The 14,896-nt window shown below is 36.6% G+C and overlaps 2 protein-coding genes across 3 annotated transcripts in view; one reads left to right on the top strand and one right to left on the bottom strand.

Moving 5' to 3' along the window:
* Positions 1-7,217, bottom strand: part of LOC150083047 (meiosis 1 arrest protein-like) — a 66,847-nt gene extending 59,630 nt beyond the window's left edge. The window contains exon 1 of the mRNA XM_090378372.1: positions 6,849-7,217. Within this exon, the coding sequence (XP_090234498.1) occupies positions 6,849-7,217 (369 nt within the window). The remainder of the gene's footprint in view (positions 1-6,848) is intronic.
* Positions 7,218-7,517: 300 nt separating this feature from the next.
* The window catches only part of Ttc30 (tetratricopeptide repeat domain 30), a 232,476-nt gene continuing 225,097 nt past the window's right edge, over positions 7,518-14,896 (top strand). The window contains exons 1-2 of one of the 2 annotated variants that reach the window (XM_090376994.1): positions 7,518-7,685; positions 11,603-11,668. In XM_090376994.1, coding sequence (XP_090233120.1) covers positions 7,632-7,685; positions 11,603-11,668 — 120 coding nt within the window. In that variant the 5' untranslated portion in view covers positions 7,518-7,631. Of the gene's footprint in view, positions 7,686-11,602; positions 11,675-14,896 lie in introns of both variants that reach the window. The other variant, XM_090376993.1, reaches the window with a different exon arrangement.

Below are 14,896 nucleotides of genomic sequence, written 5' to 3'. Positions count from 1 at the left end.
CATTTCTGTATTAGAGGTTCGACTGTAAAGTGAAAAAATGTTTGGAAGAACGGTCCATAGAACTGTTAGCTGGCCAGGAAACAGTCCGGACCTGAATCCTATAGAGAACTGTTGGCATCGTGTGGAATCTGTAGTTGCCAGAAAGAAACCAAAGACCCTTCGTGAACTTCAGGAAGCCATAATTCGTGTTTAGAACCACTAACTATCTGTTGATTATCTTCAGAAATTGATGCTGTCAATGCCTCGTTGGTGTGCTGCTGCTATCATCAGGCCAGAGGCGATTCAACTAAATATTAGTTTTCACCTGGTGAAATTTTCATTTTGATTTCCATTTAAAAAATGATAAACTGATGCAAATTGAGGGCTTCTGATAACACTTCCTCCACAATTCCGTGTTTATCAAAACTGTTGTATAAAGGTTAAAAATGCTCGTTTTGGAATATTTTGAGAGCACCTGTCAAATATTACTTTATATTTCTATTTGTGACGCCAGTCATTAATGTAACATACCATCGCGAAAAAGGATTAGAAATTCCTAGGTGATGCACTTTCTTTGAACACCAGTGTATACTGAATGCAGAAAATTGAATTTTTTTTTTTCTTATCACAGCCAGCGGATAAAAAGTTCGCGTTATTATTATTGTTTTTTTTTTTTTTTTTTTTTTTTTAGAAAGGGTATATAGCACATTTCATGGATGTATATTTCAGCTCTAATGAAATTTCAAGAAAATATTTCTACTGATATCTGAGTTATAAACTTCCGAAAACTGGCGTCAAAGCAAGTAATGTGCAATGTGCGTATAGGTGTCCAAGCGCATCATTTGCATCGTGTCACCTACAGGACTTGCGGGAAAATATTAAGTCGTGGTAACTCACTGGTGGTGGATTAGTGTTATTCGATGCACAGTCTTAATTGTCTTCGTACTTTTGTGCACTTGGGAACCAACCCTTCCTTGTATTCAGCTGCAGCCGTTTTCAGGTGAAAGATTATTAAGTGATAAGCAATTATGGGAGGCTTAATGCAATCACTATTCTGATGCGGCCATCACAGGAGAATTCGATAAAATGTTCGTTAAATGGGAAACGAAAATCGGTGCACGAAAAAATAATTAAATAATGTTTAAATTGTTCATTCTTGAGCCAAAATAAAAGGGAAGAACATCGAAATTAATTCATTCTGTTCTAAAACAAAACCAAGTTGATAAAACATAAGCAACATACAAAATGTTCTTATTCCTGGGTGAAAAAAAAGTGTTCAAAACCATTTGGAACTTTTTCCAAACTTGGTGGTTTTATAACATGAGAAAGCCATTAAAAACGCCCTATCAACACTCTGGCCAAATTCGTCAATTGATTGCAGCCTTCGTCTGAGATAAGCATGGTCTAAGAAAATACAAAATCTAGGCCTGGAAAATCAGTATAGAAATAAAGGCAACCAATGTGTAAAATGAGTGCATTCTTTGTTTGTCTTTTTTATCTGTATGTAAAATTATAAAAAAAATTGTTTTGTCTTTGATTTCGGGGGAATTCAACCCCAAGATGAAATCATAAGGAAATTGGTTGTTTAGTTGAAAATTACATAGCAAAAAATACCAGTTTTTCAAAATTGCCAAACTCACTGATTATACGAAAGGAGATACCATTAAATTTCAACTTGTGCAAACGTATCCCATTTATGCAGATTTAAAGAATTGTACACGCTATAATATTTACTGAATTATCACTAAATTATGGCCACCCCATCCATATCAGAAATGGCACGTCTTGTCGGTTGCTCTCGACCCACTGTGCTAAAGGTGTACAAAGAATGGTGTCCAACGTGTCAAACCACATCTCGTTAAACAAAACTATAACAGGATTAAGCAAAGTGGATGTTCGTGGTGGGTGAAGGGTGCAGCGCGTTGTACAAACTCATGATGTACAGATGACTTCGCAATAAAATATACGGAATGGAAGAACAATGCAACAAATGACGATGCGCCGCGAACTCAGACGTATGAGTTTTCCACAGCAAACGACCCAAGAAACACCCTCCCCTCACCGTTGATCATTGTCGACGGTGAATGACCTAGCGTCAACATTAAAAACAGGCAAGCTGGTTGGACACTGGAGGACTGGAAACGCGTGTGCTGGTCGGATGAGTCCGAATACCTGGTGCAACACGCCGACAGACGCCTTCGTGTGGAACGGGCACCATGCAGGATGGATCCATGGTCCCATCGTGCATGGTGCACACAACCTTGTCAGATGGCAGTGGTTGAGTACTTGGGAAATATGGGGTGTAATATGGGGTGTTGTTCTGGCAACAAATGGGAGCCTTTGTGTGTATTGGCGCCGACCGGGCTAGCCGGGTGGGTAAAGTACCTGCCTAGCAACCCAAAGGTCGCGGGTTCGAATCCCGCCTCGGGCTTGGATCAAAGTACTGCAAAAACCTTGGGAGGTGCATTATGGCCACAGAAGCCGATGCGCCAACAACTACCAAAAAAAAAAGGAAAAAAAGTGTATTGACCGACGTTTCACTGGTGAATTCCCGGCAGATCTTAGGAGGCCATGTGAACCCTGCCATGTTGAATTTTTCCTGGAAAGCAGAAAACAGGATCTTTCAAGACGATAATACGCCGTGTCATCGGGCCCGCACTTTGCACGAGTGGATCGAGGAAGATATTACCCATCTTGATTAACTTTCAAATTCGCCTGACTTCAATCATACCCGTGGTTTGGGAAGTGAGGCAATTGAATACCCATGGAATGGAAAGTGAGGCATGTGGACAACAATCATCTATTCCAACACCATGGAAACCCTTGCAGACAGCAAGGCTGCACCTCCCTACCGACGTCTTCAGTCATTTAATGGAGTCAATGCCTAGGCGAATAGCGGCTGTTATCCGTGCGAACGGTGGCCCAACAGGGTATTACGTAATCATATTTCAGTGATCACTCAGCATATTTAATTTTTTTCTCTTTTTTGAACAATTTTAAGAGGCTTAACAAAGCCTAAAAAACAATTTTATTCTTTATGGCCGTGCATTAGCATTAGTAGAGGCATATGATGCAAGAAAGCAAGCTTATGCAGCATCAGCCAAAAAAAAAAAAAAAAAAACCACTCCCATTTCACTCTTCCGTTCGTTCGAAATAGAGGCATATGATGCAAGAAAGCAAGCTTATGCAGCATCAGCCAAAAAAAAAAAAAAAAAAACCACTCCCATTTCACTCTTCCGTTCGTTCGAAATACCTGTCCAGCTGAGCCTTAAATTTATTTAGGCTATCAACTTCCACAACAAGGGATGGAAGTCTGTTCCACCAGCCAACTACCCGCTGGCTAAAGGCAAATTTATGCACATCTATCCTACATCTGTCTTTCCTCAATTTGAATTTATGCCCTAGGTGATTATTCTGAGCAAGAGGAAGAATCCCATCAGCATTGAGCATGCTTAAACCATTCAAGGCTTTATACACCTCTATCAGATCACCGCGCTGGTGCCTATTCTCCAGACACTGTAATTTGCAAAACTTAAGCCTTTCTTCGTAAGAGCACCCCTTTGTTCCATTCACTAATCTTGTTGCCCTTCTCTGTACTCGTTCCAGCAGCTCTACATCGTTCTTGAAATGAGGCCTCCAGACCTGTATACAGTACTCTAGGTGTGGCCTGACCATTGCCTTATAGGCTTATACAAGGGAATAATCACCTCCTTATTGCCTTATACAAGAGAATAATGAATCTTCGATAACCAAAAAATTAATTATACAGATGAAGGACGTTAACTGAACAGATAATTTTGTTTTAAATTTAAGTCAATTTGGTGGACAATTATTATTACTGTAGTAAAGGTAGAGGATAACTCTTTGAAGGCACCTTTATTTTAAAATAATATGAACACAACTGTAAAAGATCCATTTTTCAAACTGAAAACACGTTTTATTTATATTTTAAATAAAACGCAAAATATTTTTGTAAAAAAAAAAAATCTGAATTCCGATAATCCTCTTCGTTAATATCAGTTTTTGGTAAAACTACAGATCCTGGGTACTAGTCCATATTTCGACAAACGGACAGGAATAAAGCAGTGGTTGGCAGGTGCCACTCATTGTCCTTCTAGGTTGACATGCCTAATGTGTTTTACCCCCCACTTGACCGCTGTTTTTAAATCGGGAACTCGTTTTCCGATTTTAAAACAGCAGGATGGGAGAGGGGATAAACAACTTACCTAAGCTAAGCACCCTCCTCCTCCTCGACGACACAAAAAAATCAGAAACAACACGCCTTTAAAATAATCATCCAATAACAGAACTCTACCTTACAATAACTCCGTTCTACGAGCACGCCCACTGCGCGGCGAAAAGTGGTGCTCAAATAATGGAATTATTTAGCCCTATTTAGCTCAAATAATGGAATTATTTAGTTTAAATTTTAAACAAATAACGAAATTTTTAAATATATTATTGGAGGGTCAATGTTTTATTTAAAAAAACTCATTGAATCATCAAATCTGGCGATCATGCAAACAGTAACCTAAATATTTCGTCTACGAATAACTAAATATCGACCCTAGGGGCTCCTATCTGGTGAGTATGGACTTGGCACATCCCAGGTTCGGAGCTGGATATCATCGTTCTGCTCTTCTTGGTGATTCCCTTCCACTTTCGACTCTTTCTCTTTAAGGTAACTCGAGAATTTTTTTTTTTTTTTTTTTTTTTTGGCTGGTGCAGCATAAGCCTCAGGCTTCATTGCACCATATAGCTAATAATAAAATAAAAATAAAAAAAGGGCAGTCGCAGAATTTTCTAATTGGTAAGCACATTTACATACTATAGCAGCAGTAGCGGATTATGGTCGGTTGAGGCCCCGGGCGCAGAAGAAAATATTGGGCCCCTTAAAAAAAAAAGAGAGAGACAGTGTTGCGCATGGAAGACTATTGTACAAATTGGAGCAGAATGCTCCAATTTGTACAATAGTCTTCCATGCGCAACATTCCCAATTCAGGGTAAGTTGCTACAATGGATAAAAGGATGGTTAAGTGGGAGAAGACAGAGGGTGGTAATCAATGGGTGCTGCTCTTCTTGGACTAATGTTATTAGTGGAGTCCCACAGGGTTCGGTGTTAGGTCCACTGTTGTTTTGTATATTTATCAATGATATTGATGAAGGTATATCAGGCTTAGTGTCGAAGTTTGCAGATGATACAAAGGTTGGCAGGGTTGTTAATGACAGTAATGGCAGTGTGCTACCGCAACAGGATCTGGATAATTTGGACAGATGGGCTAAGAAGTGGCAACTGAAGTTTAACCTTGACAAATGCAAAGTACTGCATATGGGTAGAAGTAACCCCAGAGAAACGTGCCAACTGTGTGGTACTACACTTAAGGTGGTAGAAAATGAAAAAGACCTGGGAGTAATTGTGCAGGCAGATATGAAGTTTTCTGAGCAATGCAGACAGGCTGCCAGGGCAGGTCATGGGGTTTTGTCAATGATATATAGGAATTTTGCTAGCAGGGAAAAGGAGGTGATTATCCCTCTGTATAAGGCAATGGTCAGGCCAAGCCTTGAGTACTGCGTACAGGTCTGGAGGCCTCATTTTAGGAAGGATGTAGATTTACTTGAGCGTGTACAGAGAAGGGCAACAAGATTGGTGAGGGGAATGAAGGGATCCTCTTATCAAGAGAGGCTTAAGTTCTGCAAATTGCAGTGGCTGGAGACTAGGCACCTGCGCGGTGATCTGATTGAGGTGTATAAGGCCTTGAATGGGTTCAGCACGCTGAATTCTGATGGGATCCTTCCACTTGTTCAGATTACGAACCTAAGGGGGGGGCATAAATTCAAATTAAGAAAGGACAGATGTAGAATAGATGTGCGGAAATTTGCCTTTAGCCAGCGGGTGGTTAATTGCTGGAACAAAATTCCATCTGTCGTTGTGGAAATTGATAGGTTGAATAAATTTAAGGAGGAACTGGACAGGCATTTGGAGGGAATGGTGTGATTTTTTTTTTTTTTTTTTTTGGCTGATGCTGCATAAGCTCATACACTTGCTTTCTTACATCACATGCCACTACTACTACAGAGAAAATAAAAATACATGTTAACCATTTTTTTAAATAAATAAAACATATTATGTACTATTAATGTTTTATTTCCAATAAAATTTCAATATAATATATGTATAAAATGATTAATAATAGCATGATAATAATCACAAAGTTTTGAACTAATAGTTGAATATATTAGTTCAACTAATTTGTTGGGGTTTTGCGTATAAAGTTGGGGTTTGGCGTTGGCCCTTCAGAAGTCGGGGCCCAGGGCGTGCGCCCTGTGCGCCCGCTGTTAAATCCGCCGCTGTATAGCAGTGCTCTGGGCAATCATTAAAATCATCACAGTACAGTATGAAAAAAAAATCTATATTATTTTGTCCATGAGAAGAGCTATACTCCTACTTGCGACTGCTCCGGATATATTTATAGCATTGCAGTACAAAAAACAAATACAAAAATTAATAATAATAAGCAGAAATATTTTATAAGGCGCCACGAAACCTTCGTCCGTTCATGACCATTAATTTTGTAAAATACAGTATATGAAATAATTATTGGAAAGGAAGTTTCCGGTTACACGCCTTCTTCCCTCAGAAGCTCTCGGCTTGATAATTTTTCACAGAAACAATCGGAAAACGAGTTCCCGATTTTAAAATAAGTGGGCTAGGAATGTCAATCATTGCTACTCGCAATGCTTAACATTCGGGTACCCTTTCCGATTGCTCATTGCTACTGAGTAGCAATGAGCAATCGGAAAGGGTTACCGATAAATAAATCAATAATTTATTTCATTTATTAAAATATAGATAAATTATCTTAGCATACCTGAAAATAGTGGTGATACTGTGAAAGTGCTATTTGCAGAGTTTCTTCGAGTGTCTCAAGATCGCATTCTTCATCAGAGGTCACATTATGGTATAAAATTTGCAACTTTTCTACAGCGTCGAAAAAATTTCGCTGATTCGCTCTTAACGACTGCATGGGAAAAACACAGTGGGCATTTTTTCTAATGGTTGTCAACCCTAAAATAGTTATGCGATTCGAGCCTTTTAATGACAACGAAAGTGCAACTACATTTTTTAATATTTCACATATCTTCTCTATTGTATCTAACTCCATTGGTGTTGACGCATCCAGTATTAAAAAATGAGCAGGCTGCCTACAAAATACTTCTCTCCATTCTAACTTTTCCATGCCTAATTATATCGAAAACTTTGTTCCTACAAGTCGAGTCACACTTTTGGCCGTTTCTTTCAATGTTAGGATCTCATTATTTTCCCAAAGTTAATGCTACATAGTAAATTTAAACTACTCACTACTACTAAAAGTAATACACATCATACAAATACTGTTTACGTTTATAAAATTAAATGAAATAAGTCAATTAATACACCAAAGCGCAATTCCGCCTCGAACTATTATAGCAGACGACAAACTTGTGCCACTAAACGCCGATAGGTGTCAGTAACGCTTACCTTAGAAACTTGACGATTAGTGTTAGTAATTAATTAATTCAAAGCAGTTACTGTAAATAGTGTTGTATTTCGAAAGAAATATAAATAACTGTTTGCAGTTTGGATTTTTTATTCCTTTTACATAAATTTTAAAATGATAACGAGCAGGGTGAAAGACGGAGAATATACGAAGGCTGTTTACACTATGGTGAGTAGCGCAAAACGACCGTCGTTATGCGGCGATGTCGCCGAGTAGCTTACGATAGCAGATTCCTTTTTTTACATTATATTTTGTTTAAAATAAATAAATGCACAAGGCATAATACTTTAAGAGTTTGGTATCTATATAATATCGGTGTTTAGATACACCATAGATAACTCTTAATAAACTACAAAGTAGTTGTTGTAGGCATCATTTGCTGTTTCTCATATTGTGCTCTGCCTTCACGACGAGTTGCCATGATATTGCACTACTTCGAATAAGTAACTCTTCACTAATAGAGAAGACTATTGTTACTTATTCTCAGTTGAGTACTACCACCCAGACAGCACTGTTTCACGGCTATTGGCCGATCATCAGTGGGTGGGCAGGTACCCTGGTAATGCAGACATGACGACCCAGTTGTGAAATTATTTTTTGTAAGTACCCCTGCCCCTTCTCAAAAAAAAAAAGTACAATTTTTGAGACATACAATTATTATTTTGTGTTCTACCATTGCGCCAAGTTTGTTTAAATTCTAAAGTGACCAGATCCTTATATTCCAGTGGGAACATCGATTTTACAATCCTCCCCCTCCCCAATAAAAACAATATACACATATTTTTAAAATTTTTTTATTTATAAAAAAGTATTCCCATAAAATATAAATTAAATGCATATACTTTTTTGAACTAAACTTATGAAATAAAATATCACACTTAAAAAATTAAAGCGTGTATATCCTCTACGGCTTGGCACACCCAGGGTCCCGAGCTGGATATCATCATTCTTCTTCTCTTTCTTGGTGATTCCTTTCTATTTCTGACTCTCTCTCACCACACACACAGGGGTAACTCAGGATTTTTTTTTTTTTTTTTTGGCTGGTGCAGCAAAAGCCTTAGGCTTCCTTGCACCATATGGCTAATTATAATAATAATAATACTCACGAAAGATGTTTTATCAACCCCAGGGGCTCACATCTGGTGAGTATGGGCTTGGCAAACCCAGGGTCCTAAAAAAAAAAAAAAAAATCTCTTGGTGATTCCTTTCTACTTCTTGCCCAGGGTAACTTGGGAATTTTTTTTTGGCTGGTGCAGCATAAGCCTCAGGCTTCCTTGCACCACATGGCTAATAATAATATGGACCCGTTTTTAAGAACGTTAGCATATATGCATAATGCACCTATTTCCTTCACCACGCCTGCTGCCTAGTAGCATATAACAACTCAACTCTCAGGACAGATTTTTGTGAAATTTATATTTGGACCTTTTAGAAAGATTTGTTGGGCATTCCAAATATCAAAATCGTACTAATAGAAATGCTACAATAATTATTTCTTTGTTCCTCTTTCTACACGTAATTACTCTTCCCACTGGATGGATTTTAAGGAAATTTTATATTTTGCTCTGTAAGAAAGATTTGTCAGCCCTTCCTATGTAAAATGAAACCAGTAGAATTCCAGAAATTATTATTTTCTTTTTTTGGAATATATATCACATGGGCCATCCATGTACTGTAGCTGAAGCACTGGATATTATACTTGCTGACGTGGACAGAAACGAAATTTTCTCTGTTCCCACATAAATAGTGCTTTTTTTTTTCTGTAAATCGCGAATTATTAACATTTGTTAATACGCCTGAAATGAAATGCTCTGTGCATATTAACTACCTTTTCTTTTATTTTGTAATGAACTTATATTTTTCAGCAGGTGCATACCCCAGCAATTGATTTTTGCTGAACAGCATAATTATTTGCATTTTAATCGATGGATTTTAGCTGCTGCTGAAATCTACTGCCTCAGTGCATGCAATGCATTCTTTTAATGAGCAGAACATGTCTGTTAAACAGACTGCCTGCAATCCACCTTATGATAGTGGCACGGCTGCCTACTAACTCCCTTCCCTCAAGAGTAAAGCCCATAGCAAAAATACTGCAGAGTTTATTTTATGTTTCCTCAATATACAAAAAGGGAGGGGGGGTAAAGAGGAGGGTAATTATAAGCCAGTGGTTTGAATTATGTGGGTAAGAATGTGATTAAGGACCATCTTGAAAATAATAGTATCTAGATTCTGGCATTTGTTTGTTAAGGGGAGGCCATGCCTAACCATTCTAGTAAATTACTTTCATGCAGTCATAAAAATTGGATGCAGGTTAATAATTTTGACATTATATACCTAGATTGTATTAAAGCATTTGACACCATCACTCATGGATAGCTGCTATATAAACTGAAAAAAGTTGGAGTTGTTGGTTAGATCCTGCACTGGATCACAGGCTGGCTAAAAGATAGGAGACAGAGGGTTATCATAAATGGTTAATCTTCAGGATGGACCAGCATAACAAGTGACATTCCTCAGGGATTGTTGTTGGAGCTCCCTCCTATTTTTATTTTCATAAATGATATTGATGAGGGTATTAAGGGGAATTGTCAGAATTGATTTGAAGATGGGAAAGGTGATTAGCAATTTGAACCAGGTTATGATGAAAAAAGACTTGGATTGCTAACACACATGGGCCAAAAAAATGCCAACTAAAGTTTAATACATAAAAACATTTTTAAAAGTGGTCCAAGATGAAAACGATTTAGATATTACAGTTCAACCGGACATGAAATTATCCTTACAGTGTACATTGGTGTTTAGAGGACATAATGTCTCCTAGCCACCAGTATATACTGCAGTGTCCAATATATGATTTATAGGGCCTTTGCTAATAGGGTGAAGGATGTCATTATCCCTCTTTACAAGGCAATGGGTAGACTGCATTTAGAATATTGTATTCAGGTGTGGAGACTGCATCATAAAAAAAAGACCTAACTTCTGGAGAGGTTTAGAGAATTGAGATTAGATTGGTGATAAGTTGAAAGTGATGTACGTATGAAGAACAGCTAAAAACAAGTGGACTACAAAGTTTGACAACTAGACATCTAAGCAGAAATCTAATTGAGGTGTATAAAGCAATGAAGGGATTGAGTAAAGTGAATGAGGAAGGTCTGTTCTTCCTCATAGGTGAGACAGAAACCAGGGGATTCTGTCTCACCTATGAATCTCAGGGAATAACAAAAGATTAGATCTCATGGAGTTCAACTACAGCAGGCAACTTGAACACTGAACATTGCAATAAATTGCTTCCCAACATGGTGGAGGCAGTGAGTCTGGCCCAGTTTTGAGTAGATGTTGTTGTTATTTGGTTTTTAGGAGCATTAGCAACTAAGGCCATATTGCTCCGGGGATATGCGGTGGTCATTCCCTGACCTTTCTGCATCCTCTGTATTTGGTGGTCATGGGCTCGAACCCTGGTCTAATCAAGAAGTGCTGCTCCTGGCTACGGAGGCACCTAGTTTTTGAGTAGAATTGGAAGATTATCTTGTGGGAATAAGAATATTACGAATATTCTTTTGTATTTTAATTTGTATTATTATTAGAGAACAGGCCTTGAGCTTTAGGGAACATAACATAGAAAATTTTCTGCATTATTAATATTACCTTAATTATTTATTTTTATATTATTATCTTATTTATTTATTTTTGGCTGATACAGAAAAAGTCTTTCTTGCATAATTTGGCCTTACTAATAGAGAGAAACAAAAATTTAAGTTTTTGACCATTTCAAATAGTTAAAAAGTAGAAAATTAATAAGATATTACAGTATTGTAATACATGCTTTATATTGGATTGTATGAGAGTTTATGGGATTTTTGTATTCTAATAAGGCATTTTAATCTTTTAATTTGACTGTTTAAAAAATTGTAATATTTTCATATTTATATTTCAAAGATTGACTTTTTTACATTATTTTTTACTTGAATTGCATATTTAAATTATTAAAAATCCAAATTTTACATGTTTGTCATATTATTATTGATTGTAGACATTGATGATTTTTTTTTTTTTTATAATATTCGTAATTTTGCAATTACCTCTAGATCAAAGAAGGACAGTTTAAGGAGGCAGTTGAAATTCTCAACGAACAGCACCAGTGTAATCCCAACGTAAGTGTATGTAAATATTTGGATTGCTTTATCTGAGGCAAATATTAATATATTTAATTTTAATCATTCTCTTAATTCTGACAACATGAACATGATATGAAAGCCAAATGTGAAAGAGTACAGTGTGTGAGTTGGAGAAACTGTGACATATCATAAGATAAAGGAGGAATAAACTTTTTTCTCTGATTTTTATCTAATTGATGTTTTTTACATCTAATTAAAAGTTTTCATTAGTGGAAAATTATACATATTTTAATATAAGATATTTAATTATAATATATGGGATATTTTAATGTATAAAGTATAAAAAGAAGAAGAACTCTATATTGCATAAAAAGGATGCCATGAAAAAAAAAATATATTCATTATTACCTTTTCTGCTGATGGCAGTGTTCATCTTCTGTATTGGGTAAACCCAGCTGCTTCTATTGCAGTAATTTATATTTAGATTTGGGTTAAAAGTAGTGGATCCATGGTTTATCTCACTGTTCCATTTTTAAAGATCTGGAGATTGAAAATGATGCATGACTATGATAGCAATGGGCATCTTTTTATGCAGTGGGTCTTTAGAATTTGATAAAGTAGCGGGACAGGCGTGTAAGTTTTTTTTGTGATTGCGTTGAAAAATAAATACCCTGTTCAAGTCAATTTTCTGCTTGTTTCATTTTAGTCTTACTTTGTGCTTTAATTACTGACTCCATAAATTTAAACAAATTAGGCATTTGATTATAAATTATTGAAATTCTACATTTTATTTATAAGTTGCTTAAATATATGATATAATTTGGTATTTCTCTACTTGAATGTGACATTAAAGTAGATAAATGAAAATATAATGTAAATTTATAAACAATAATTAAAAACTTAGCTGTTGCTCCATTATTCTTAAAGTATTCAGCAGTGCCTGTTTTGATAGTGTGTATTTGGTTGCTGTGTCATTGACTACAGTTGACATTTCTTTCATAGATTTTGGAATGTTAGAAGGTTTTTGGCTTGTTAGGATATGTGATGAAGATGGACCATGCCATTTCAAGCTACGAAAATAGTTATTTCATAAAGAGCAGTTGTCTTTTCAACTTTATTCATCAGAGAATTAGAATCTATCTTAGTTTCAGTTTTAGTTTACATACGGAATAAAGGTGTGTTGTGCTTTTTTTTTTTTTTTAGTTTTTGAAAGAGCACAATTTATTTCAAACAGAATATTTCACAAAATTTCCATGATTAGCACAAGCTCCTTTGACCTTATTCTTAAATTTCAATTCTTTATAACTGTTGTCTTCTGTAACATTTTGTAATTCAGTGTCAAGCCAAAATCTGTGATCCATCAGAAAAATATGATACATTTTAGGTTTGCAATTTAGTTTTGAAGGTTTAGAATAAGTGCACAGCTACATTAATGTTTGGGTGATTCGGATATTATTACTCAACTTTCCTATGGGGTTTTTGAGATTATTATTGGCCAGTAATAAGCTACAAAAGGGGGAACAGCTACTTGCAAATTTTTTCATTATTGTTACATAAATGAATAGTATTCTGAAACAATCACAAATGACTAGGAATTTATAGTCTTGTAGCTTTAATTTCAAGTTACTTTAACCCATCAGCAGTTGTAGGAAAATTTGAACTTCCTCTGTGTTTTTTTTTTTTATGAAAACTCCAAACACGAGAGGTATTAGAACCTATAGTACTTAGTACCGTGCTTGGGTTTGGAGGTTGAGAAGACAAAAGAAGATATTTGTTGACATTGGACTTGAACTTCTGTAGACTGTAATTTTCAGGAAATATGTATTAGGAAGGTTCTTTCAGAAAACGGCAGTTGAATGAATAAACGAGGAAGATGAAAATTGGTTCTGTGAGTTTGAAGTTGGACAGTAAATGGATGTTGGCTGGTGGCGGCACATGTTCGGACTGTTTTAAAAGAGAGAGTGGGAATTATAGAAGCCAATTCAGGAGAACAGTGCTAATGGAAGTATCTGTAGAAAAGGCATGCGGCAGAAACATTACGTCGTGAGACAGAGTGGAGAGACTCTGTTAAAGAGGAGTCATTAATTAACCTAACTGCCCTCTTCTGAATGGAATCTAGAAGCCTGAGAGAGGTTTTTGGGGGCACCGCCCCAGATGTGGTAACAATATTCCACGGTAGGGTGGATTTGCTATTTGTACAGAGTGAACAGCTGTTTGGAAGAAAAGTAATGCTGAGAGCGAAAGAGAAAACCAAGTTTTTTAGATGCAGAGGAAGCAATATCTGTAATGTGTTTGTGCCAAGAGAGATTATAAATCAGGGTAATCCCCAAAAGAGATATATCATTTTGTCTAGAAATCAGGGTATCACCAAAGATAAGCATAGGAGCAGAAGAATCCTTTTTGTGAGATATAAGACAAGACTGAGTTTTAAAAGGATTGAAATCAACTAAGTTGTCTTTGATTACCTGGAGATTGGCATTTAAGGAATTGGTAGCGGATATTCGAGAAGTTGAAGCTGATTGAGCAGGGCAAGGTTTTTCAAAATGGAAAATGGAATGCAGTGTGCTATCATCGGCAAAATTATGGATAGGATTTCCAGTCAATGGAAGAAGGTCATTAATATACAAGAGGAAAACAGTGGGAGAAAGAACTGAACCTTGGGGAACACCAGCATTAGTGGAGAAGTTAGAAGACAGAGAGCCATCTACCATCACCCTCAGTGAGTGATCAGAGAGAAAACTGGATAACCAATTACAAAAAACAGTTGGCAAACCATAAGATGAAAGCTTGTTTAGAAGACCTTTATACCAAACATGATCGAAAGCCTTTGAGATGTCAAGAGCAACTTCTTGTGTTTCACCAGACTTCTCCATTGAATTTGTCCATAAGTGGGTAACATAAGCCAAAATATCACCAGTGGGTCGACACTGATGGAATCTATACTTGCAGTCGTTGATCAGATGGAAGGTTTCTAGGTACTTTATAAGAGTTGGCGGTTAATTGATTTCTCAATTACTTTAGAAAGAGTAGAAGTAATTGCAATGGGACGATAATTGGATGGCAGGGACTCGTCACCCTTTTTAGGAACTGGCTGGATATGAGCAAATTTTCAAGCAAAAGGAAAAACACCTTTGTAATTAGAAAGTGAAAAAAAGGTGGCAAAAAACAGGAGTAAGTTCAGGATCACAGGTTTTAAGAACAAGTGGAGAAATATCATCAGGACCTGGAGCTTTCTTACCATCGAGATTTGTCAAAATCCTTCTA

This window comes from Mastigoproctus giganteus, chromosome 7, assembly GCF_048544385.1.
Source record: "Mastigoproctus giganteus isolate SK-2022 chromosome 7, ASM4854438v1, whole genome shotgun sequence".
In the NCBI taxonomy this organism is placed as follows: domain Eukaryota; kingdom Metazoa; phylum Arthropoda; class Arachnida; order Uropygi; family Thelyphonidae; genus Mastigoproctus; species Mastigoproctus giganteus.
Note: the sequence above shows the minus strand (reverse complement) of the source record. Positions and strands in the feature narration are given on the sequence as shown.